General features: G+C 46.3%; 2 protein-coding genes and 1 long non-coding RNA gene across 6 annotated transcripts in view; 1 reads left to right on the top strand and 2 right to left on the bottom strand.

Annotated features, from left to right (window-relative positions):
- Positions 1-205: 205 nt before the first annotated feature.
- Positions 206-3,512, bottom strand: LOC142897335 (ras-related protein Rab-11B-like). Its single transcript, XM_076039578.1, has 5 exons — positions 3,354-3,512; positions 2,392-2,587; positions 2,110-2,303; positions 1,898-1,978; positions 206-1,812 (listed from the first exon to the last, which is right to left on the bottom strand). Exons 1-5 carry the CDS (start codon positions 3,391-3,393, stop codon positions 1,667-1,669), a joined length of 657 nt encoding a protein of 218 aa, XP_075895693.1. The 5' UTR covers positions 3,394-3,512; the 3' UTR covers positions 206-1,666.
- Positions 3,513-4,964: 1,452 nt separating this feature from the next.
- pip5k1ca (phosphatidylinositol-4-phosphate 5-kinase, type I, gamma a) overlaps positions 4,965-23,347 on the bottom strand; it is a 34,321-nt gene continuing 15,938 nt past the window's right edge. Inside the window, exons 7-18 of one of the 3 annotated variants that reach the window (XM_076039628.1) lie at positions 21,486-21,785; positions 20,973-21,181; positions 19,908-19,991; positions 19,744-19,792; positions 18,743-18,827; positions 18,245-18,406; positions 17,291-17,429; positions 16,876-16,908; positions 16,494-16,607; positions 13,176-13,479; positions 9,416-9,505; positions 4,965-7,996 (exon numbers count right to left, since the gene is read on the bottom strand). In XM_076039628.1, coding sequence (XP_075895743.1) covers positions 7,994-7,996; positions 9,416-9,505; positions 13,176-13,479; positions 16,494-16,607; positions 16,876-16,908; positions 17,291-17,429; positions 18,245-18,406; positions 18,743-18,827; positions 19,744-19,792; positions 19,908-19,991; positions 20,973-21,181; positions 21,486-21,785 — 1,572 coding nt within the window. In that variant the 3' untranslated portion in view covers positions 4,965-7,993. Of the gene's footprint in view, positions 7,997-9,415; positions 9,506-12,700; positions 13,005-13,175; positions 13,480-16,493; positions 16,608-16,875; positions 16,909-17,290; positions 17,430-18,244; positions 18,407-18,742; positions 18,828-19,743; positions 19,793-19,907; positions 19,992-20,972; positions 21,182-21,485; positions 21,786-23,347 lie in introns of those variants that run through there. The other 2 variants (XM_076039630.1, XM_076039629.1) reach the window with 2 other exon arrangements.
- LOC142897368 (uncharacterized) lies at positions 7,931-13,316 on the top strand. 2 transcript variants are annotated; one of them, XR_012928446.1, is made up of 3 exons: positions 7,931-8,020; positions 8,691-13,084; positions 13,183-13,316. It is a non-coding gene; the product is annotated as an uncharacterized LOC142897368 (long non-coding RNA). The 2 variants fall into 2 exon arrangements; XR_012928447.1 differs by lacking the exon at positions 7,931-8,020 and having other exon boundaries at positions 8,338-12,549; positions 12,717-13,084.

Here is a 23,347-nt window from a genome sequence, read left to right on the forward strand (position 1 = left end):
TTCTTTCGTTACACTGACGTTCAATTTATACGGCGTCTTGCTCATCATTTTAGACAAGTGGATAATGTACAAATGTGCAGTGCATTCTTACACAACAGGAAACGACAACACCCCGCCCATTCATCTTTTAAGCCAAGTTGCTACACAATGACAGCTGACGGAAGATTAAGCAAAGGAGACGTGTAATTAAACGCTTGTTGAATAGTTAGGAGGATTAACTTTATTTATTCAGGATTTTCAGTGTGATGCAAAGGCAACAAAACATGTTTACATTTGCTGCCTAGGCATAATATACATTTTTTGAGAAATTGTGATGCGTGACAACAGAATCCCTCACACATGAACACGCAGCTCAGCCAACCATACAGAATATTTGTGTTTGATTTTCAGTTCCATTTTTTTCAGTAACTGTGCAGTGGTGAGAAACTAATGTCGTTTCGTGGAAAGAATTTAACATCTGCATTTCCCTTTAAAAGAAATCATACTTAGACAATAAGCAATCAGTGATCATTCAAGAGTAAAATGTTTACAAAAGAAAAAAATGGCATGCATTTTCTTTTCTTTTAGACAAATTTCCTTTAAAAAATCACCAGGATGTTTTGTGATCAAAATGCTGAGTGTGTTCTTTCAATGATCTGTGGTTCATTCCGATGAAATTATTGGACGTAAGTGCAAAAAGAGGCCGGTGGGAGAGATTGTCCTGAGCCGAGTCAAGAGGGGAGCACGAGGCTTGAACCAGGCCGGTTCCATTATTTCTAAGTCACGGACAACATCAGTATCTTATTGTTGCTGTATAGCACTACACATGATTTTGGAATAGCCCTGATAGTGATGCCAACTACAGTGGTGAAATGCAATCTTTAGCAGCCTTGAACATGCTCGAGGCAAAGGAGGAAACCTAAAACCAACAACGATTGCATGTCTGCTTTGGTATCTTTGTGCAGTAAGATGAAGACACACTCACACAAACAAAACACTGAATTTGTGTCACACTTGCCCGTACTAAGTCACACAGTCACAGCCAGTCGGGTTACTGGCTCATGCTAATTTCATGCCACAGTGGGCAGAGGGCTCAGAGAGCGGATGATCAAAAAATTAAGAGGCAGAAAGAATTCCAAACAGAGTATGAGTCGATACTCTGGTGGTACATTCATATCCTCTGCGACACCCGTAGTGCATGACGGGGGAGAATCAGGCCAGGTAGACATGAAGTTGGGATTTTCACTCTAAGCAGTCTGCTTTCATTACAATCAGAGCAAAGGACACGTGTAGAAACCACTCAGACAGTCTGATCCCTCACCATTCCGTCAGCAGGAACAGGTCAATGGGACCATAAAGGCTTGTTGATTAAAAAGAAATTGCAGTTTACTACAGCGTGAGGAAGAACCTCATAAAAGCACACATCCTCATTCCTCTAGGCTGTTATTTGCTCATTCAGGACCAGGCTCTTCTAAAAAAACAAACAAAAAAAAAATCAGTGGAAGACAAAGAAAAGAAGAAAAATCAAACCAGCAAAGGGGAATGTCAAAAACAAAAAGTCTTGGTGTCAGAGACTTCAGAACCCGGCAGGGCATCAAGATAACAGCAACGTGACAGCTGAAATGAACCAGAGGTGCACAGAGGAAAAGACTGACTGAGACTCAGACAGGGAAAGAAAACAGGAGGGTCACTGGTTTTGGCAGCAGGGGAGCTTGCTGCCTCTCTGGCCGTCTGTGGTGGGGGGGAGGCTTATGTCCACTACATTGTTGCCTGGAGACTCATCGTGTCCAGATCTGTCAGATATTTGCTTCTGAGAGACAATACGGTAGATTTCTGCAAGAGGAAACAAGAACATGTGAAGGTGCACAGCTGATTACCCGTTAGTTACATAAATTCCATAGATTACATATCTTCCTACCTGTTAGAATGTTCTTAAAAGCTTCTTCTACATTAGTGGAGTCCAAGGCTGAGGTTTCAATGAAAGACAAAGTGTTCTTTTCTGAGAATAGGAAGACAAAACAATTGTAAGATTCAAGAACAGTCATGCATATTCTTCAAAAAAGTGGCTCATGGTGTCGTTTAAGCGTGGCTAAATTCTAAAAGTCTACCACTTCAGGTTCAGCGTTTTACCTGCGAAGGCTCGGGCCTCATCCGTGGGCACGGCCCTGAGGTGACGGAGGTCGCTCTTGTTTCCCACCAGCATGATGACAATGTTGTTGTCAGCGTGGTCCCTCAGCTCCTTCAGCCAGCGCTCCACGTTTTCATAGGTCAGGTGTTTGGCAATGTCGTACACTAGGAGGGCCCCGACAGCACCTCGGTAATACCTGACGACAGTGGGGAAGGAGAGATTTGTGATTCCAAATGCAATATTTGCGCCGGTGCACATGAGCGAGAGCGTGAAGACAAACTCACGCTGAGGTGATGGCTCTGTAGCGCTCCTGTCCAGCCGTGTCCCAGATCTGAGCCTTGATTGTCTTGCCGTCTACCTGGATGCTACGGGTGGCGAACTCCACCCCAATGGTGCTCTTGCTCTCCAGGTTGAACTCATTTCTTGTGAAGCGGGACAGCAGGTTACTCTTCCCCACTCCGGAGTCTCCGATTAGGACGACTGGAAATCATGAAGAGAACAGAAAGATAAACATTAAATATCATACGGATTATTACATTTTTCTACTTACTATTCTTATTGCTACAATATTAAGCCACATAGTTCATACAGATAAAAAAGCACACAAAGGATTTAAAGAGCATCTTCTAAGAATATTCATGCGCAGAACAACTGAAGATGCGATTAGAAAGATGTGTTAAAGCAGCACTGGAAGTACGTTTGACAATGCCAACAAGTTGGCCAAGTGACGTTAGCTTTAGCTTCGGCTAGCCCGTAAAGTGCAGAAAATGTCAAACTAAACTTTGGTCACGATCAACGGACCGTGACAGATAGCTTGTCGTTCAGAATAACGTCTGTCTTGTGGTCGTACTAGGAGACTGTTAGTAACAAGGACTTTGTAGCTGACAGTTAGCAAGCTAGCTGATTTATATAGCCACTTAGCGTTAACTATTTACCTGGCGTTTAACTACTGAGGCGAATGACATCACTTGACTCGATCAATGCAGCACGACTTAATGGTTCGTTAGACTGTCGAAATTGTGCTTTTAAAATTAAATTTAAGGACTGACAATAATTTATAGTCTTCAGTGTTTGGTCAAAGGCCAATAACTAACGCCATCGCTTTACGTTACCGAGTTCCACTTTGCTAACTTAGCATTTACTGTTGCTTAAGCTAGTAGACTTCCTCGCTCCGTCCTTCCGATTCCGATACTTTGTTAAACATAACGGCGTCGCTTTCATTTATTCACAACAAACAGGAATTTACCTTTGAACAAGTAGTCGTATTCGTCATCCCTGGTCCCCATTTTGAATGGCAATTATTTTGCACTTAAAATACACTTTCCCCGGACGACAACAACGGCCGTTCCCACCGGTAACTAGTTGACACCGCCTTGGAGGAAAAGCAGTGAGCACGTGAATTACCCTACGTCTCAGTAGGCCAATGGGGAATGCTAAAATATTGATTGACAGATATTCTAGCCAATCGTAAAACACCTTGAAACGTGCTGACCAATCACTGTCTAAATAGGAGTACGCAACTAGTCATTAGACCTTTTGTTCTCGGACGTCGACGCCCTTCGTGTACTTCGATTGACGAACACATAGGTCATGTCAAAACCTCAAAATTGATTCACTATTAAAGTTTGTATAAAGTTTTATTTTCAACACTATGAATAATAAAAATAATAATAAAAAATACACTCTTCTAGTTAAAGGGCCGACGCGATTAATCATCATGAAGGGTTGCTAACTTTGGGAGAGGATGGGGCACTAGGACCGCACAGAGGGAAGAGGCCAACGGGATAGCGTAAGAGAGGAGACTCTGTAGTAACTACCAGCAGGTGAGGCTGCAGGCCTTTATTATGTCTATGGTAGTCACAGCGTATTCTTTTATATTATATTATTTCATTTTCTTTTATTTTTGGCCTTGTTTGAGAATAACGTTGATTTAGTTTAGTTTAAGGATCCCCCCCCTCTCAAAAAAAAAAAAGAAAAAAAAGAGTTTACTTTTTTCAATTCATAATATTCATGTGTTAGTGTTTTTTGGTCACCAATTATTCTCTTGTCAAACTTTAATGCCACTGCTCGGAGTGGATGTTTTGTTTTCGTCAAACCCTCAGTGATGTATGGAGTGAAAAAAACAAAAACAAATTACACATTCTGTCTTCTGTGACACTTTGAGAAAGAGGGATGTGCTTTACATTTCGTTTTACAGCATACACGTCGTGCAATGACACTACAGCCATTATTCTTGTTGCCTTCTTTGTTTGTCAATTTGTTGTCGATCTCGGTCTACACCTTTGGAGCACGTCAGACTGCTGTGGTCAACGCAGATTTATTGGACGCAGTGTTGGAAAAACATCGCTCCAAAAGATAGTCTCAGCAGATGTAAAGATGTGCCACTGTGCAGTAATGATATGAAATACCATAGTAGCTTTTTAATACTGTTGGCAACGTCTTTCTTTTGTCACTTGTCACTTGTCAGCAACATCCAATAATTATGCTGGCAATAATACTGCTGACTTCAAAGTCATCATTAAATAGGGGCTGTATTTCTTACTACTTACTTACTACTACATTGGTTTTCGAATTCAAATTTGTAATAATAAAGCCCAGTATTCGTAAGAGTGGAATATTTGCTGCCACCTAGTGGTCAACACCGTGTTAATCGGTATAGATTCTGTAGTCGAAGATATACGTCAATATTTCAAATTATGCATGTACCTCTCTATCTTAACGATATGCTAGAATGTTAAATCCTCAAGACATCTATTGTGGCCTGAGCAAGCAAACCCATATTCATAGAAAGGAAGATGATTTGCAGGGTTTCCTGGCCTGCAAACCCGAAGCGAGACATTCTCGGCAAGGACAACAATTCATAGAACTGCTTTATTTTGTATTCATTCTGATTTGAGTCCAAACACACGCACATACAAGCATCTATTTATGCCAGCGCATGAATAGATGAATATACACACATATACATAAATACACTTCTGATATGCATACTCATTTCGAAATCATGCTATGTTTCTGTAAAGGACTCTTCCTACTCGATGAGGGCACACAGTAATTTGAAAACACATACACGACACAGCTGTATAGTTGGAAGAATCCCTACTGATTTGCATGTACAGTTAAAACCCACAAATCCGTCATTTTTGGATATCTCACAAAGAAACAGCCGCGGCTCATGGACCAGAAATATACAGCAGCTGCATCTCAACAAACACACTAAAGATTATGATACAGTAACGTACGTAGATTGCAATCATCTCTTGCCCAGCAGCAAAAATAAAACCAAATAAAAAATAATATTTTCCGATTCAAATGGAAAATATATTTGTATATCTTTATATATGTATTTATAATTTTATGTACACATTCTTGGCAGCACAACTATGAGAAAGAAAAATAAATACGACAGCACGGTGAAGGGGAAAAAAAATAAAATCAAGACAATAGGCCTACATGGGAAACTGTTCTCAATAAGGCAATGAAAAACAAACGTGACATCTAGACTGTACAAAATATTGCTGCTATGGTCTCCATGTGATGAACAGCAAACTGATTACAACTGGCCACTGCACGTTATGAGAATGAGTGGGTCTCTATATTACAAAGTCAATCGGAGACGTGGATGCGTCGCGTCGCGTCGCCCCCTTACACACAAACACACACACGGAAACGCACCAACTGAAGAGGAGACGGCTTCTGAAAAGTGAGCTGATGATGCAATCCCGTTTAACTTAAGTCCTACTGGAGTGTCCTAAGAGCTCGGCCCCCTGGAGGCGGGTGGAGTGCGGGGGGAGACGACAGTAAACACAGCAATGACTCCACCGACACCACACGCACACACGCTTGGTTATTTATAACAAATTGAACAAAAAACGCCTCGCACGCCGAAACCGAATGAAAGAAAAACTCAACAAACATTTACTCGGCCTCGACCTTCGACCTCAGTCCTCAGGTCCCTCTCGTGAAGTGCAAACGGCATCTAACCCATTTGAAACTACCGCCACAGCGTTCACTCACATCGTCAGTAAACTGGCCAGACGTTTGTCAGGAGCGACGCTCTACATCTACTAATGTGTGTGAAACGTCCAGGCAGTGGATTCTTTTTCTTTCTTCTTTTCTCAACGCAAGAACAGCTGAGGATGCAGATACAGCAAGCTGTCGTTGATATGCTGACTCGCTCTTTTTCCCCCCGCCTTAACCAAACTCCAAATAATAAATCCACCCTTACGCGCAACTTGTTTGCACCTGACAAAGAGAAAGGGCAACATTGGAAGACACTGTACCGATGTAAAGATTACTACGGTGACCGTCTATCCGCCACTAAACTGGCATTGCAAGAGGCCTCCCGTTTCTGAGGCATCAAAAAAAGAAGAAGCAAGAAAGAAGTGCTGAATTATGCAAGAAAAGAAATGTAGATAAAACAAATAAAACAAAGGAGTCCCGAACTTTAAACAAACAAAACAAAACAAAAAAAAACAACACATTAATAGCGACATTGATGAATGAAATGATAATCAAACAAAATTTGAAGTTCTTTGGATACAAATATATATAAATATATAAAATGATGATCACTTAAGAATGAGAAAAGTAGCAACAACAGCACAGATGATAAAAATCACAGTAAAGACTCAAAAAAAAAGAAGCTGCTAAAACCAGTGGGTGTAAATTGATTTTCAACTATTACTTTTCTACTAATGAAAATGGTGAACACGGAGAGCATTCGTGTAAAGAAGCGCTGGGTTTCTATTCTTCCATTTAATAGTCGAGCCTCCTATGTTCTCCACCAGGAGGGAGGCTCAGCTGATCCGTACTGATTGGCCACACACGGAGGTCATCGCGGTAACTCTGGTTCTATGAGCACAGGCAGAGAACTCTCACTTGGCACACTTGAGATCGACGAGTGCTTCTGCACAGCGGGAACTTTGCAACAGTTCCCAGGACTTTACATGGAACTACATTCTTTTTCTTTTCAGACTTTTCACAACATAAAAACCAGGAATGCTTTCGTCCTGTTCCTACGACACACACCTCCCCTTTAGTACTTTGGGGGGGACTTCTTTTTTTTTTTTTTTTTTTTTTTTAATGAGAAGGCATGTCGAATAAGTTGCACTAAGAGACACATATCGATCACTGTTTTCAGTCCACGGGTGTCATTTTTGGGGGTTTCTTTTTAAATTTCTTAACGCCGATAATACTCCCGGCTTGAGGCGTTGACGCCACACAGCCTGTGCTGAGGAGGGAGGGACAGCATGGCTGTGAACACAAGGGTCAGATAACAGGAAGCGTGTGGAGGGGAAAAAAAAGCTGCACAACACCTACAAAAAGTATTCGACCCGCTTGGAATTTTCCAATGTCACAGTTTGGCTGATCACCGACTGAAAACAAAGAAACACGTCACATTTACTCTGATTAAACGATGAGCAGACAAGAAAGACGACAGGAAAACCTCCCAAGAGGCGGCAGAGTGAATACTTCTTATAGGCACAGTCAGCTACTCATGTTTCTGTCATGTATGACCAACATATAAGACTACAGCCCGCATAAACACTACCGCATGTCACACATGAACAACTTTTTTTCTTTCTTTTATTAACTAAGCTGATGTGAATTTCAGTTACGGAAGGGGCGAAAGGCCGGCCGGGACGGTCGATCATCCGTGACGTGGTCACCGTCACTGTCGTCTTCATTTGCTTTTTTTTTGTTGGGGGGGGGGATCCCTCTCTCTGGCACCCAAGTCATCCCCCTGGTTGTGTTCAGTTTCTGTGTACATGTTAGCAATCCTGGCTGGGACAGAGATCCCGCTGCTACCGCTCAGGTCCAGGCGTCAGGGGTGGGGAGTCCTTTCCAGCGAGTCCTTCTCTCCTCTCTGCTGGAGGACGGCGTTTACTGTTGGGGACACACAGACGCAGAGTGAGTCTTAGAGTGTGGCAGGACGCCAGCTGACAACACAGAGTTTTTTTTTGTTTTTTTTTCTGCAGACAGGCGGGAAAAAAAAGAGTCAAATAGAAGTAAAAAGATTCTTTAAAATGTATTTGCCCAAACAGAAATGTGGTGGCAGTTTCAGCAAATAAATATAGAAATAAATAAGATAGATAGATAGATAGATAGACTAATAGGTAGGTAGACAGATAAATAGATGATAGGTAAATAGATAGAAATATAGACAGACAGAAATACAGACAAACAGATAGATCGATAGATAGACAGATAGATAGATAGATAGATAGATTATAGGTAAATAGATAGAAATATAAATAGACAGATAGAAATGTAGACAGACAGATAGAAATATAGACAGATAGATAGAAATATAGACAGACAGATAGAAATATAGACAGATAGACAGATAGATAGATAGATAGATAGACAGATAGATAAAGATTAAAAAGGTTGTGCAAATTTGTTTAGAATTTTCTGAGCTATTATTAACACATACACACTCATCAGTCTGTATGAAGTACATTTTTTTTTTGATTTTTACACTTGCCTCCGAGTACTTTTATCCTCACTGAGAGAATCTCAATATGCTAAGGCATCAGATTATTAAGTTAAAAACATCTGTCACCTTTTTCCCCCCTAGATCTGTGTTGCACATAACAGCCACTGGAGCCGCCAACTGAATTAATCGTGCAGGGATGTCCCGACAAAAATCGGGGCTAAAGGCATTGTGTTTTTATGATCCCTTCTCTGAGTTGGGTGAAAAATAACAAGAGTACACACAGAGGAGTGGCCAGCTGCTGACACCCTACTGGAGCAGCAGCCGCTCCCTGAGCCTTGAAAGCCGAGCCACTAAATGAAGCCACCTCGTTTCTACTGTGCTCGCAGCTGCCACGGAAAACAAAAACTGCACTATTTTAAACACAGAAAATAAACCTTTAACCTCTAGTTTAATTTAACAGTCCATTTTCTGGGGTCAATAACACCCACAGCCCAAGATTTCCCAGCATCATGTCTACGACTGAAGGGCGCAGTTAACTCAGGTATTTACGTCTTGAGGCTCCCGGCGGGTCGACACAGTAACTTGTGGGTTTGATGCTGAGCGGCTTGTTGGAGGGACACATGATGTTTGGATGTGGACTACATGGTCATGCAAGCTACAGGTGACCATTTCCAAACTTGGGACTCAATGAGGGATGGACATAGTAATGCAGGGCTGGGGTCCCGGATGCAGGGCAGGTGGACTTTTTGAACCAGAGAAGCTCCATCTTATTTAAAAGGATCCCAGCTGGCTTTATTCCTTGGCTGAGGGATTTTTTAATTATTATTATTTTCTTGCTACTTGACACTTTAGCGCTTCTCACTTACTGTCTCTCTTTCCCAATCCCCATCTGGCAGGGCCTTTGACTCTGAGCCATAGTGTAGCGGAGAGTACACCCAGGTCCTGTCCTCTGGAGGCTGTTTTTACACACCCACCACAGCAGAGGGGGACAGAGGAAAGGCCAGAGGCACAGAGACAAGCAGCAGGGGCAGGCAGGAGGAGGACACAGGAGATCACAGGAGAAGAAGAGACAAGACAGGAAATGAAAATTAGGGATGCATAAAGGAGGAAATGTCGCTGAGAGACATCAGAAATGCGAATCTGACAAAAATCAGGTGCGTGTAAAGATGTTTTTGAATTTCTTTTTTTCCCAAAGGTGTCGGTGCTTTTTGTTGGAGAGAAAAGTTGATCACAGAGGCGCTGATAAGCACGTCGCTCTTATGATGAGTGGCGCGTGATTAACTCTTATGTCTTTGGAGCTCCCGCCATGTAAAGTGGAGCGTTGAGGGAGGTGGATGAGTTCCTGCTTCACCAGGCCAGCAAGAATGATGAGGAGCAGGAAGGAGGTGGAGAGGAAGGAGCAGGAAGAGAAGGAAGAGGAAGAGAAAGAGGAGAAGAAGAAAGGAGCAGGAGCTGGGACTGGAAACAAAGCCAGGATGCTCGGACAACCAGAGACAGAGAGCATCCTCAATCAAAGGCAGGAACGAAAAAAATGGGATTTTCTTTTCTTTTCCAACAAGCAGAAAGGCTCTTCTTCTCGAGAAGCTTTAGCAGAAGCGGCAGGGGCAGCTTGGCGATGGAAGCGGAGATGTTGACATGTTGAAGGCTAACATGCTAGCAGCTGTTAAGTGGGGCGGGGAGGGATGAGGCAGGCTGTCAGTGAGTGAGGGAACAAATGGAGATTCTAAAGATGGACGGAGGAGGACGACAGACTGCCGAGCGGGCCGTCCGCTGTCCTCCTACACTCTGACCTTCTTTTCTAGTCCTCAGGAAAACACCAGGGAAGCACCACACAAAGGCTGAACCAACCAAAGTTCGCTTCGTCTCAACACTGAACACAGCAAGTAGTTCAGGGCGTTCTAGAGATTCTACCCGGACGAGGACGGGAACTAGCAGGTGCCGTTTATCGGACTTACTGGCAAACTGGACCAGCTTTTCCTCCTGTGTCGGAAAGGAGAGACCACCCAGGTCCTCCCATCAGGGAGCTGACCACCGATATTTTGGCCCCCAGAACAAACACAGAGACGTGAAAACACGGAGGAAGGCAGCGGGTGAGAAAAAAAAAGAGACACACACTGAGGCGAAAATGAAAAAAGACAGAGTGAAAGATTCACACGTCTGGCAGCGGCACTGTTTTCACTAGCGACTCCCCCGCACTAGGAGCTACGCTTTCATTATGAGCGCAGCACAGCAGGCAGAGGTGAAAGAAAAATTGAGACCTGGAAATAAAATTGAAACAAAAAAAAAAAGCCCCGGACAAAACTGAAGAGATGAAGGGAGGAGAAGTGATGGTGTGATGGTGCCTGGTTGGAGGCGAGCTGGGGGAGACACGGGGAGGAAGTGCAGAGAGTAGAAACATGAAAAGCCTATGTGGCGATAGTAGCTGAATTATTGAAAGGACACACGCACACACACGCTTTGTGTCTTGAGAAATCTCCTCAATTTCACAGCTAAACGCCGGATGTCTTCCTCCCCAGGGGAGCTAAATGGTGCCATAAATAGAGAAAATATCACCTCAGCCTGTATCAAAATGTGGAATTTTCTCCCAGCTTCTTTCTTTAACGCTTCAAATATCACCGCTCACTCTGAAAAATGATGCTTTTACTGACCATCTTGTTCTAACCGGAAACACACATTTATCCATTCATTCACTGAGCCATTTTAGTCTAAGAAGCGGAGATCAGTCTGGTGCTTTGAGATTTGGGACCAACAGTCCTGGTGTGTAGATGTGTGACTCACACATCTACATAAAACACGGTAAACACAGCATAACTCTGCATAAAGAGCAGAAGCGCGCATGCTGAGCTTGCATTTCTGTGCGCGCACGTGTGCACAACGCACACTGGAAAAGACATTGGGAACACGTGCCGGGTGCATTTGTGATGCAAGTGTATGTATGCGTATGTTAGTTTCTTTTTTTCTTTCCATTTGATACGATGCATTGTGTAGCTTAGGATGAATATGGACTGGCATTAACAAGCTTTGCTTCTGCCTGAGCCTTTTTCAGTCAAATTGTGAATTTATTTTTTTCCCCTTCTGCTGTTTTGAAGTGTATTTAGGCTATGACTGGAATAAACCAAACTAAAGTAAACTTAATGAGTGCAGCCGGCAGCAGGAAGAACTCGGCAAGTGCGTGCGCTATGCAAACACAGAAGCAGCGACAGAGACGATGGCGGGACGGTGCGACTGCAGATCGGGTGGCGGAGGTCCTGACAGTTCCCACTATCCGATGAAAGCCTCAGGTTGCGCTCTCAAGTTGTCGAACGAGTCGCCCCGTCCGCTCGTGCGGCGCTGTCTCGTCTTCACGGGGCCTGGACTGGATTTCGTCCAGCAGCGGTCACATAACTGGGCTGGTAACTGACTGACTAGTCTGTTTGATTCCTGACAGGAGACACCCAGCGGGAGTCACCGTGATCTCCGTGCTTCACCTGATGCTCATGCATTCATTTATAGATGTGCTCTGATTCCCCGTTTAGACCTGCCAAACCAGACACTTTCAGGTTGATTTGCACTCCGGGAGGGGACGGACGCCAGCTGCAAAACTCAATCCATTAGCCTTTGGCCTGAAAGGAGCCGGCTGTTTGGAGTTGGCGGAGCAGCTGATGAGCATTTTAGACAAGAGTAAAAAACGAGTCGGGCACGCTGTAAAACACCCCAGAGTGCAAAAACTGCAACACACCGCGGTTAAAGAAACAGTCGGGACATTTTCCTTCCTTTTTCCCGCCGAATACAATTACAAATCCTGCGCCGCTCAGTTTCAGCTTCGCTAACGACCCCAGAATTCCACACACTCCGTCCGGCCCTCACCCAGGGGATCCGTGTCTGGGACGCCCGCCATCGTGCAGCAGGAGCCGCAAAATCACAGCGACAACAGTCAATAGAAATAATGTGAGATCCAGACGAGACTCACTTTTACTTTGATGCCACCATTCCCCCAGCGCTGCACGTGGGAGCGCATTAGGTAACGAGGAGCTTGCAGGACTAAACGCATTAAATTGTATCATTTCCGTCTTGGTTGCGACGGAAGCAAAAATGTAAAAGGAAATAATAGCTGTGTCTCGACTTCATTAAAATACACAAATTAAAACTGACAGATTTGCTGAATGTATAACTTATCAATTGTCTTAGTATTGTCTGTGATGGATGATGCAGTCAGCGCTGCCTGATGTGACCTGGGAGCCAGGCTGCTGAAAACAGACTGGCTGTGTACGTGCAGCGTCTGGGAGGCTCCGGAGTCGCCGCCGTGGAAAAACAGATTTTACTCCCGGGCAGACGGAGTGGGTGGAAATCAAGGGCGAGGCCGGAAAAACAAAATGTCCCGCTTGTTCCTTCACTCGGACGCACACCACACACTGCAGGGCCGAGTCGGCACACACTCTGTTACCGGAGCGGCGCTGCGTCCTCCAGTCAAGGCCTCTGCAGGAAACAACACAGAGCTCAGCAGACTTAACTTTCACCTCATAACCAGGAGTTTCAGTTTCAGTGTGGATGTCATGGTGAGAAAAACCTGATGGCCCATTTACCGTGTTTTTTTTTTAGTGTTGATGTGTGTGCGTTTGTGCGCTCGTGCGTTTGGTTGCCACTCACAAAGTAGATGTCTGTGACCGGCACGTCGTCCTCGTCCTCCATCGACGCCTGGCTGGTGCATCCCGAGCCAGACGCCTGAGCGCCGCCGTCCGCCTCCGCTGCCAACTGGGGACTGGAGGGATGTTTCTTGGCGGCGGCGGCGTCTGAGGAAGAGGGCGGAGCTGTGGCCGGCGGCGAGGAGGAAGACGCCGCAGCTTCAGGGGCCGTCGAGGAGATGGGGGGCTCTGCTGCTGCTGCTGCTGCTGCTGCTGCTGCTGCTGCTGCTACGCCGGGAGCCTCGGCACCAGCTGCTTCCTGCATGTCGCTGGAGAAGACGAGAATAGTGGACGTGGCAAATTAATGAAGAGCTAAGAGTCAATTCTGTTAATAAAGTGTGTGAATGAATAGAGGTTTCAATGTAAAGCACTTTGAGTACATTGAGAAGTGCTATATAAATCAAATACATTATCATGTATGCATCAGTAATAATAATAATAATAATAATAATAGTAATAATAAACAATTTTAAGGTGCTTTTCATTTACATTGGGAAGGTTTTGAAAGGCAAGATGTAACAATAGAAAAGGAGGTTATTATTACAACAAAGTGGAGGAGCTGGTGGTCAACACCAAAGTGCGGCAGACGCTTTGAAAAAATTACCCTCTGAGTTTGATTCCAGACGTTCTCCTCTATGTCAGATATGCAAAATAGAGACTGGAACTTACATAGACTGTTTGAGGCCATGCCCCACTATTCCTGAACGAGGAAATATTTACAGTACTGCCAATGTAGAGACTTTGTGCTAGAGCCCAAAGGGTAGTCAAAATACTTTTGATGAGTTATGGAAACCTCCACTTTGCCACCTACCAGATGACCTGTTTACCCTTTCACAGGGGACACAGTAGCTGCCTCATGATAGACTATGAACTTGCAACCTTCCTTTCCTCTCTTTTTCCTTTCATAATTCTGGACAGACTGAATCAAGGGTTATGTTTGTTAGTATGAACTTATCAAAGACTAAAGTCTTGACTATTTTTGCAATTTCTTCATTGACTGTGTAACTGATACATGCCAAGTAAAAGCGCAGCTGTGTTTTTAGGATATATATAATGTTTAATGTGATGTATATGTGCTTATGTATATAAGTGTATATATTTGCATATCTTTGTCTTGTTGGTGGGAAAAAAACGAAGCATTGCTGGCTGATCTATGACTTTTGTTGTACCTAACTGTACGTACTGCGGCATTGCAAATGAATAAAACATACTTAAAAAATAAAAAAACTAAGATTTGCTAGCTGGTGATGTGCTGCCACAGTCAAATGACAAACTGAAAGGAAAGGTTTGACGAACGTCCTCATCATCCACCAGCCAGAGGAGGAGCCCAGCAGTTGGCTGCTGCTAAGGCAAGGAAGGGGGAGAAGAAAAGAAAAGAGGCGAGTTGGCATCTTGAGGAGAGAGGAGCTGATTGGCTGAATAAAGAGGGGAATAAGGACAGCGGGTTGCTATGCAGCGAGTCTGTTTCACTTCACCATAGATTAGTGCGGACGACAAAAGGGGTTGCTGCTGTTCCCTTTTTTTCTCCGCAGATCCTTTAACTCCTCAAGTCTCTCCGCCAGTCGTTGCTGCTCTTCTCCTTCTTCCCCCCTCCACTCGTCCGCCTCAGTCCGGGTGGTTCTCCAGCAGCAGGTGACCCGCCCGGCGGGGGCGTGGCTTTCCGTCAGATGGTTAATCAAGTCGCCCCCCGTCGTCTCCCTGCCCTGCCACCTCCTCCCAGACACCCACCTCCCCGCCCCGGGCCATTTGTCTCGCCATCCTCGGCATCAGTCCCACTTTTTCACTTCAACAAACACGCCAAGCCGAGCAAAGCCGAGCCGAGCCGAGCCGAACCGAGCCGAGCCGAGCCGAACCGAGTCGAGCCGAACCGTGCCGAGTCTCACATTAAAACTCACTTAATCAAACGCTCCGTCCGTTGACTCATTTCTTCCTCGTCGTACGGTCGTCCCTGTTACACAAACTTTGTACTTTCAATTAAACTCAGGTTCAGGTGTCACATCATTTTATCCTAATTGGAGCCGCCCGGCGGGGGGGCCTGCAGTCCTGCCGCCCCACTGACCTACTTCGACTGGCTGCGCCCTCCCCCTCCTCATTGTCGGGGGCACCCCCGCGACCCCAATTCCGCCTCGCTGTGTCACCACACAATAAAAAAAATGTGCCTCACATGTGTGCGTTCTCTCATAACCTGATTAGCGAGGAGGAGAGTGGCCCGCAGCACTCTGTGTCCAGAGCCGGGATAGCGGGAATAAACTGAATGGGGTCAGACCCTCCCGTCCATGTTGATCCATGTGGCACGTTATTAACGACGCATTAGTGATGTGGGGCGGATCCAGGTGAGACACCGGCCCAGGGTCCTTTAATCAAGCGTCAGACTGAGACCTATTGATGCTTGGAGGTTGTTCACCGCACATGCAGCCTCTGCTGTGTCAGGTCAGGCAAAGACTGCTTCTGTGAGTGAGGCGCAGGTTTGTATTTCAAGGTTTACATGGTGCGTGTCAGGGCGACTGGATCTCAGGAGGAAGAGCGGGTCGTCCGAGCACCGAGAGGTTGGCGGTTCAAATCCTGTCCTTGGGCGAGACACTTAACCCTAAACTGCTCCCCATGGGGCTGGCAGCGCCTTGCATGGCAGCAGCCACTCATTGGTGTATGAGTGTGTGAGTGAAGGGGTGAATGAGAGGCCATTGTAAAGCACTCTGGGATGCCGTGAAGGTGCTGGAAGAAGCTCCTCTATAAGCGCAGTCCATTTTTTTTTTTTGTAACAGATAAAAACATTTAAGAAGTTTGAGTTCAGTTTGAGTCAAAGTGAGTGATTTTGTTTCTGCCTTTCTTGGTAGTTTGGAGGAAGAAACAAATACTTCAGTAGAACTCTACTATATCTTGTGTTTTCTGTCACTTACGTTACTCCAAATTAATTTGCTTCTTACTCACTGAACTTAATTGCATCGTCCTGACAGTTTCCCCCTGCTGCACAGCAGACAAAGCTCCGATCTGTGCTCACTTTTCACCATTTTATTTGAACTGCAATATGTTAGTTACAACGTGCTCCCATTATTTGATGACTGTTGCCATTTCTATTTTATGATTGGGTCGCACATTATGTAGTTTTTTTGTAGCTTGTTTAGGAATGCGCTACACAAGTAAAGCTCCTTTTTTCTTTACTGTCATTATTGCTCAACTGGACTGAAACACCACTCATCAACGAGCTGCCGTCAGTTCAATTCAATCAGTTCCTGACTGAAAGCCGTCACGTTCGCCCCAAACTGCTTTCAGTGTTCTTCAGTACCTGATCTCGGGCTGCGGCGCCGTGATGCTGGGCTCGCTGTCGGGCCTCTTCAGCTCCACCTCCACCGTGATGGTCTGCTGGTCCTCCTCGCGCACACGCACCTCCTCCTGGGTCCTGGAGGAAAAACAAACACAGCCGCGCCGACCCCACCCCTCGGTGAAAAAGAGGAAATAAAGGTCGTTTGTGAAAGCAAAACAGAGCCGCGTGTCAGCGGCAGGAAGAACAGGCCCGCTTGTAAACACGCCGACCGCAGGGCCGACCTCGAGCCGTCTCCTCTTCACGCCCACCACGCCCACGCTCTTGAAACACCTCCTGTGCTTCGACATTTTCCACCGAAAAGGAAAGAAAATGGCGGCTGAACTGGACGGCGGCGGCGACTCACCTCCCGTCGTGGCTGAGGGACTGGGTGTGCCTCCTGCGGACAGAGGACACACTGTCAGAGCTTGTGAACATGCAACACAGGTGTGTGCAGCGTTGCCATGGAATCTATTACTAAGTAATCCACAACTGTAATTAAACTACTTTTTAGTTACTTTGGGATTACTGTGGCAAAACTGGTAATTATGTCATAATTTATCAGGTAACTAGACATTCTCAACTGTTACTTTATCTTTTTTAAAACGAAAGCAATAAGTAATTGAGCATAAGAAATGATTACTTATGAAACAAAGTAATCAAAGAAGTACTTAGATTACTTTTTAAAGGAGTAATCAGTAGTTGGATTACTTTTATGGAGTAATCCCAACAACGCTGTGTGTGTGTGTGTGTGTGTGTGTGTGTGTGTGTGGGCTGCTTACCTGTAGCGGGGGTGTTCAGCCGTGTCGGAAGGAGACCTCTCTGGGATGGACAGCGAGGTGGTGGAGGAGAGGGTGGTGGCGATGGAGGCTGTGGTGGCTTCCTCAAAGGACGGAGGGGTGCAGGGAAGGTCCGGTCGACCTGGAGAGACGACGCAGGGGACGCAGTCGGCGATGAGAGAAGCAGCAGAAAGTCACACTAAATGGCTGACTGCTCAGTGTGAATTGTGGTGATTCTGTGACAACAGTGTCTTCATGGCATGTGTTTTTGCTGGGGCAAGGGGGAACTGCGGTTGTCACAGCCCACATTTGCCCAACATGCTTTGCACTCCACTTGCTCTTGTGGATCAAGAGGTGGATCATAGGAGGCTTCCATAAACGACACTTTCTCTTTGTCCAAACTATCACGTTTAGCATCATCACCTTCCCCTTATTTCCATCGTACTCTAAACTTCCTCATGTGCCAATGAGTTGCACCGGCAGGCATCATGAACATGATCATGAAGTGGGAAAACTAATATTACTGTTTTGACCTATACAAGTAACCGTCCGTTGTTGGTAAAACTGCTCCATGGGAGTTGTAGTTCTACATGCATAATATCCATCTCTATTCAACTGTTTAAGAACTACATTTCCTGGTTCAAATTAATTTCACAGTAAACGTGTTAACTAACTGTCCACCTGGGTGTGCGACTAAATTTTAAAAAAGTAAGCGTACAGCCCTGTTCCTGCTAGGCTTTAATTGCACTGTGAGATTTTGATATTGACACATTCCTGAAATTGAGATCCAGTGCAGCCACTAAACAGGTTGCACTTTCTTCTAGATTACAGACGGAACATCTGCATCTTTTTTCCTTTTTTTTGGTCACATTGCAGCAGCCTGCAGCCAAAACTAACAATGTGCGACAAAACCGGGGTGATTTTGACAGACGTGCTGTTGGCATTGCTTCCACTCACCCTCGTCCTCCAGCGTGGGGAAACTGCGAGCTCCTCTCAGGTCGTAGATGTTCTCGTCTCTCTCGGAGGGCAGCTGGCTGGCCGACCAGGCCGCGCCAGGCCCGCCGCACTTAGGCACCGTCAATGACACGCGACCCTTTTTGGATGGGGATGACTTTAGAGCTGCGAGAGGGTCAGCGAACACAAACAAAAAAAGAGGAGAAAAAAAACTTGCTGCTTATTTGAAACAATTGTTTCCGTCAGGGAACAGAAACCAGGGATCAAATTAACCTCCGGCTATCAGAGAGCATCAAGCAGCGCCTAATATGGTCCTGAGCTACCGTGTCTGACTTTTCCAGTCAAGGTTCGGCTGTTACGTGAGACAAAAGCCTGGCATTTGACGTGTGTGTGTGTGTGTGTGTGTGTGTGTGTGTGTGTGTGTGTGTGTGCATGTGTATCCGCTAGCGCAGGCCTCGTTTGACTATTTAAGGTAGTGTCTCCACACAAGCTGGCACTCACAGGAGCTCTTCTTGAAAACGCTGCTGCTCATGAACTTGAGGAACCTGTCGGCGTAGAAGCCGGGCCGGTGCACGGACACAGTGTCCTGGGGGGAGACGCAGAGAGAGAGAGGGAGAAAGAGAGAGACAGAGACAGAGAGAGAGAGAGACAGAGAGAGGCACGGAGGGATTAATGAGAGAAACAGTGCGTGAATTAAATGATCAAAAAACGTCCTGTTCCAGATTAAAGCGTCTACTCGTCGCTGGCCTGGTCCCTTTCCACTTGAGCCGAGCCGCCAGACAGAGCTCGTGCACACACACGCACACGCACACACACAAAAGAAGAGACTGGGCTCAGACGCGTCTCTTCATTATTGATGTTGCCGCAGACACGGATCGGCCTGCCAAACACGGCCGCCAGACGACGCTCCGTGTTTGGCGCAGGCTGGCGGAGGGATGGAAGGTAGCGCGCCGACAGCAGCAGCAGCAGCAGCAGCACAGTCACTATTATTGATATTATGCATCCGTAATGTCAGGATGCCCCCGCCAGCAGCATCGTCTGAAGGCTTCCGTGAAGCCGAGCCAACAGGCAGAGAGGGCGTGAGGAGGATCCGCAGCGGCGGCGGTGACGCACAGGAGGCTTCGGTGTGAGCGTGTTTCAGAGTGGGAGACTGAGGAGGTGAGTCAGAGTCAGAGAGTCGACTGAGGGAACTGACTCTGATTCCATCTTCAGAAACAATGTCGTCACGACGAGGATGAGATGATGCACAGGCAAAGATCTCAGTTCTAAGAGGTTTATCCCAGAGGATTCATAATTTATTCATTATTTATTACACTATATGTCTAACCTAACGTGCTGAACCTCTTGGCTAAGTGTAGAACAGGAAGGGGGAAAAGTGTCTGGGCTTGGAGAATATCATGTAGTTACACCTAGATAGCTTTCACAAAACAAAATAAACAAAATTTCACACAAAATTTATTTTTTTTATTCATTTTATTTACGCAAACACAAACTGAACTCACCCCATCGTGGACCAGAGCCTTCCATGTGTGCTCCAGTTTCTTGATTAGCCTGCAGAAACAGAGCCAGAGAGTGAGAGAACATCACTGCTTAATACAATGCCATGTTGGTGCATGGAGGCCACGAGGCTGCAGGCAGGTGACCCGCCGAGCGCTGCGACGCTCACCTGTAGGACTGCAGGATGTCGATGATGCCGATGTAGAGAAGAAGTCTCTCCCCCTTGCCGCTCACCGCCGGGATCCCGCCCATCCTGCAGAGAGACGCAACAGCACGCTGAAAACCGTGTAACAGGACCTGCATTTCCAGTGAAAGCTGTGTTGTCAACACACATGCACAGTCACTGAGGCACTTAGAACTTAGCATTTACAAGGAAAAAAATGCTTTAATAATAATGGTGAAGAGCATCCAGACTTCTGGCTCACTGCCTTTGGACTTGTTGTCAGTCAAGCAGCAAATAGCTGCAAATGGACAACGCTTCATGCTAATGATAGTATAATTGGCTAAAACTAGGGATGTCCAATAATATTGGCCCGATGTGACCATTTTGTAATATCTGTACGTATCGCTGCGGTTTTTCCTCTGATAATTTTTTGTGCCCATGTTTCCTTTTGTGTGCACTTCTCCTCATTCCCATTCCATGAGATAAAATAATAAAATATAACTATTGCACTTTTCTTTTTTGAACTTAAGTTAAAGTGGTGTTCTTATTTTCTACAGACAATGTTGATTTGTGGAATGTATCTAGTTCGGCAACACAATAAAAGTTGGCAATGTGTTAATTCCACGACAAGAGAGATCTGTGATGTAACCAAAATTTTTTGGGGAAAAACGCCTGCATATATCAGCACCGGTTGTTATCGGAATGGGGAATTAGAAGTTTGGACAATATCAGCTTATTGGATATCGGCAAAAAGTCAATATGGGACATCCCCAGCTAAAACGCTAGCCTGAGACGGATTTCATGGGAGAAAATAAAACATAGAAAAACCAAGAGGTACACAACACAGGAGGCTCCTGAGGATGATCCTGCACTGACCCGTTGTGATGCACGCACAGAGCACAATCATGACTAGGATTTTGCACAGAGCTCTTAACAGATCTCCAGTGATGCACACCCCGAAAAAAAAAAAATGAGCCCCATAATCAGCCATTATTAGACGCATCGCTGCTTTAGGGATCGCCCGTCAGGCTCCTTCACCCGTCGGCGTCGCGTCTCTCTGGCTCCACTCACGTGTCGTCGGTGTCGATGGAGCCTCCGCAGGCGGCGCCCCCTTGGATGGACTCCATTGCTGTGGAGTAGAGGGCCTTCTGCTGGGCCACGGGCCTCTTCTCGTCGCTGCTGCCCTGAGAGCCCTCCATCTGTCTCTCCCGCTCCGCCTGGTCCATGTTGTGAACGCCGAGCAGCAGACTGTAGTCCATGATCTTGAAGCTCTCCAGCACCTGAGCACGTGGGGGTGAAGGGGGGCACACATCACAGGCAGGCGCAAGACAGAGTTACTGATCTGGCACGGCAGTGAAGTGATGCTGTCAGCACTTTAAGGGGAGGAACGCTTGTAAAGTTTATAGACACTGCCGTTTACAGCCAACTGCTCGATGGGCAGGAATGCTTCAAGTCGGGTTACTCTGTCAACTAAGTGCTGCACTTCACACGTGCAAAACATCTAATGATCCAAGGAGACCTCAGATCTCATTGTTTCTGACCCTGTCATTCTAACCTGGCTGTCTTTCTCAAACACAAACTCACCAGGCAGTCTCTCTGTAGGGTCTTAACCATCGCGCTGTAAGTGTCCTGGTCCAGGATCAGCCCGTCCAGCAGGTCCTGCATAAAGTCCAGGTCTTTGAAGGTGGGCCTGGCCTTCTCCCGCTCCTTCTTGGACGCTCGCCTCTTATACGTGGAGCCCTTCAGGTCGTACTTGAGGTGCATGCGGACGACGCGGGGAAGCACGTTGTTCATGACCACCACCCGGATGTTCTTCCCCCCGGACTGGACGCAGTAGAGGCCGAAGAACTTGGGCAGCAGAGTGCGAGGGTTCTGATTCAAGTTCTGCAAGATGAGGAAAAGAAGAAAAGCAGCAGAGTAAGAGCAAGTTGGCAGAGAGTGATGACAATCTGAAGTTGGCCCGGCACTGAATCAGTATTGAAATCTGTATTAAGGAGGGAGAGAAACATCCCGAGGCATCCAGTGGTACAGGATTTTATTTATTTAATCTATTTATTCCCTTCATGAAGGTGGACAAGATCATTCGTACATACACACTCTACACCTTCAAATCAGCACCTCCATGATTGGAAAGGAGGAGCGAGAAGAAAACATTTCTTATATTTGTCTGCACTCTATTCAAAAAAAAAAAAAAAGAAGCAAAAGATAGTCTGATATATCATACAGTAGATTTTCAGTAGCCTACACTTACTACATTTAAAGGATACTGGACAAGAACTATACGACTACTATACTATATTGGAGAAAATAATGTGGTCATTGTCAAAAAAACCAAACAAAACATATAAATGTATACAATTTAAGACAATGCACTGAATATTTCAGTCCGTTAAAAGAAAAGAGGACTCAGTTTATTCTGGTCTGGTGGCTTTTTGCAACATGCTGACCTTGTTCAGTCATGGTGGTGGTGGTGTGTGTGTGTGTGAGTGTGTGGTGGTGCTGTGTGTGGGGGTGAGGGGGATGTATTTCAAATGCTGATTCTCCTGACTGACTGCGCATTGTTTAAGAAGTGGAGGAGAGGAGAGGAAGAGAGGAGAGGGATGGATGCTGGAGCGCGGCTGAAAGGCCCTGCACTCGTGGGCTAATCTGTAAACGACCTTCAGATGAGAGAAACCGGTTGAGAGAGCAGCAAAACAACCGAGAGAGGCAGCGAGAGAACAGGAGAGAGAGAGAGAGAGAGAGGGAGAGAGAGAATGAGAGAGAGAGAGAGAGAGAGAGAGAGGGAAAGAGAGAATGAGAGAGAGAGAGAGCGAGAGAAACAGAGAGAGAGAGAGAGGGAAAGAGTCCTCCGCCCTCAGCAACACGCGACCCTTCTGTCAATGTTAAGAGAGCGGAGCCGTGATGAGCCAACAACACAGACACGTGAGGCCGAGGAGGGAGGGAGGGAGAGAGAGAGAGAGAAAGAGAGAGAGAGAGAGAGAGAGAGAGAGAGGGAGAGAGAGAGAGAGAGAGAGGGAGGGAGGGAGGGAGCGGGAGAGCAAACATGAGCCTGAAAGGCGGGAAGGGATGGGAGGAGGTGGGTGGAGGAGTGGAGGAGGTGGGTGGAGGAGTGGAGGCTGACAGGGGGAAATAAATGACGCCGCAGCGGGCGGAGCAACAGCACATGCAAACTGGAGAGGCGCTGCGATCTGAGCGCTGCCCCAGAGCCAGAGACTCCTCAACCGGCCCACCGCCGCCAGCCAGTCAGCTGTGGGAGACGGCGGCCGCTACGCCAATGACGGGCCGCGCCCGGCCGCTTCGCTCTGCCATGGCAGCCTGCGCGAGCCGCGCTGCGTTATCACCGCAAACCCATCAGTCCTGTCGTTGCTGTTTCAATCCCTCTGAACCGCAGTTGAAATAAAGGGACAGCGACCGGGTTCAGCCTTTGCCCGCGCTGGATTCCACAC

Source organism: Nelusetta ayraudi, unplaced genomic scaffold, assembly GCF_046127955.1.
Source record: "Nelusetta ayraudi isolate G7.1 ecotype Tasmania unplaced genomic scaffold, CSIRO-AGI_Nayr_v1 ptg000059l, whole genome shotgun sequence".
Classification (NCBI taxonomy): domain Eukaryota; kingdom Metazoa; phylum Chordata; class Actinopteri; order Tetraodontiformes; family Monacanthidae; genus Nelusetta; species Nelusetta ayraudi.

Coding starts and splice junctions, on each gene's coding strand:
- LOC142897335 (XM_076039578.1), bottom strand. CDS start 3,393: ATGGGGACCAGGGATGACGAATACGACTACTTGTTCAAAG. Junction 2,588..3,353: donor ATACGACTACTTGTTCAAAG/GTAAATTCCTGT, acceptor CATGATTTCCAG/TCGTCCTAATCGGAGACTCC. Junction 2,304..2,391: donor TACAGAGCCATCACCTCAGC/GTGAGTTTGTCT, acceptor CACTGTCGTCAG/GTATTACCGAGGTGCTGTCG.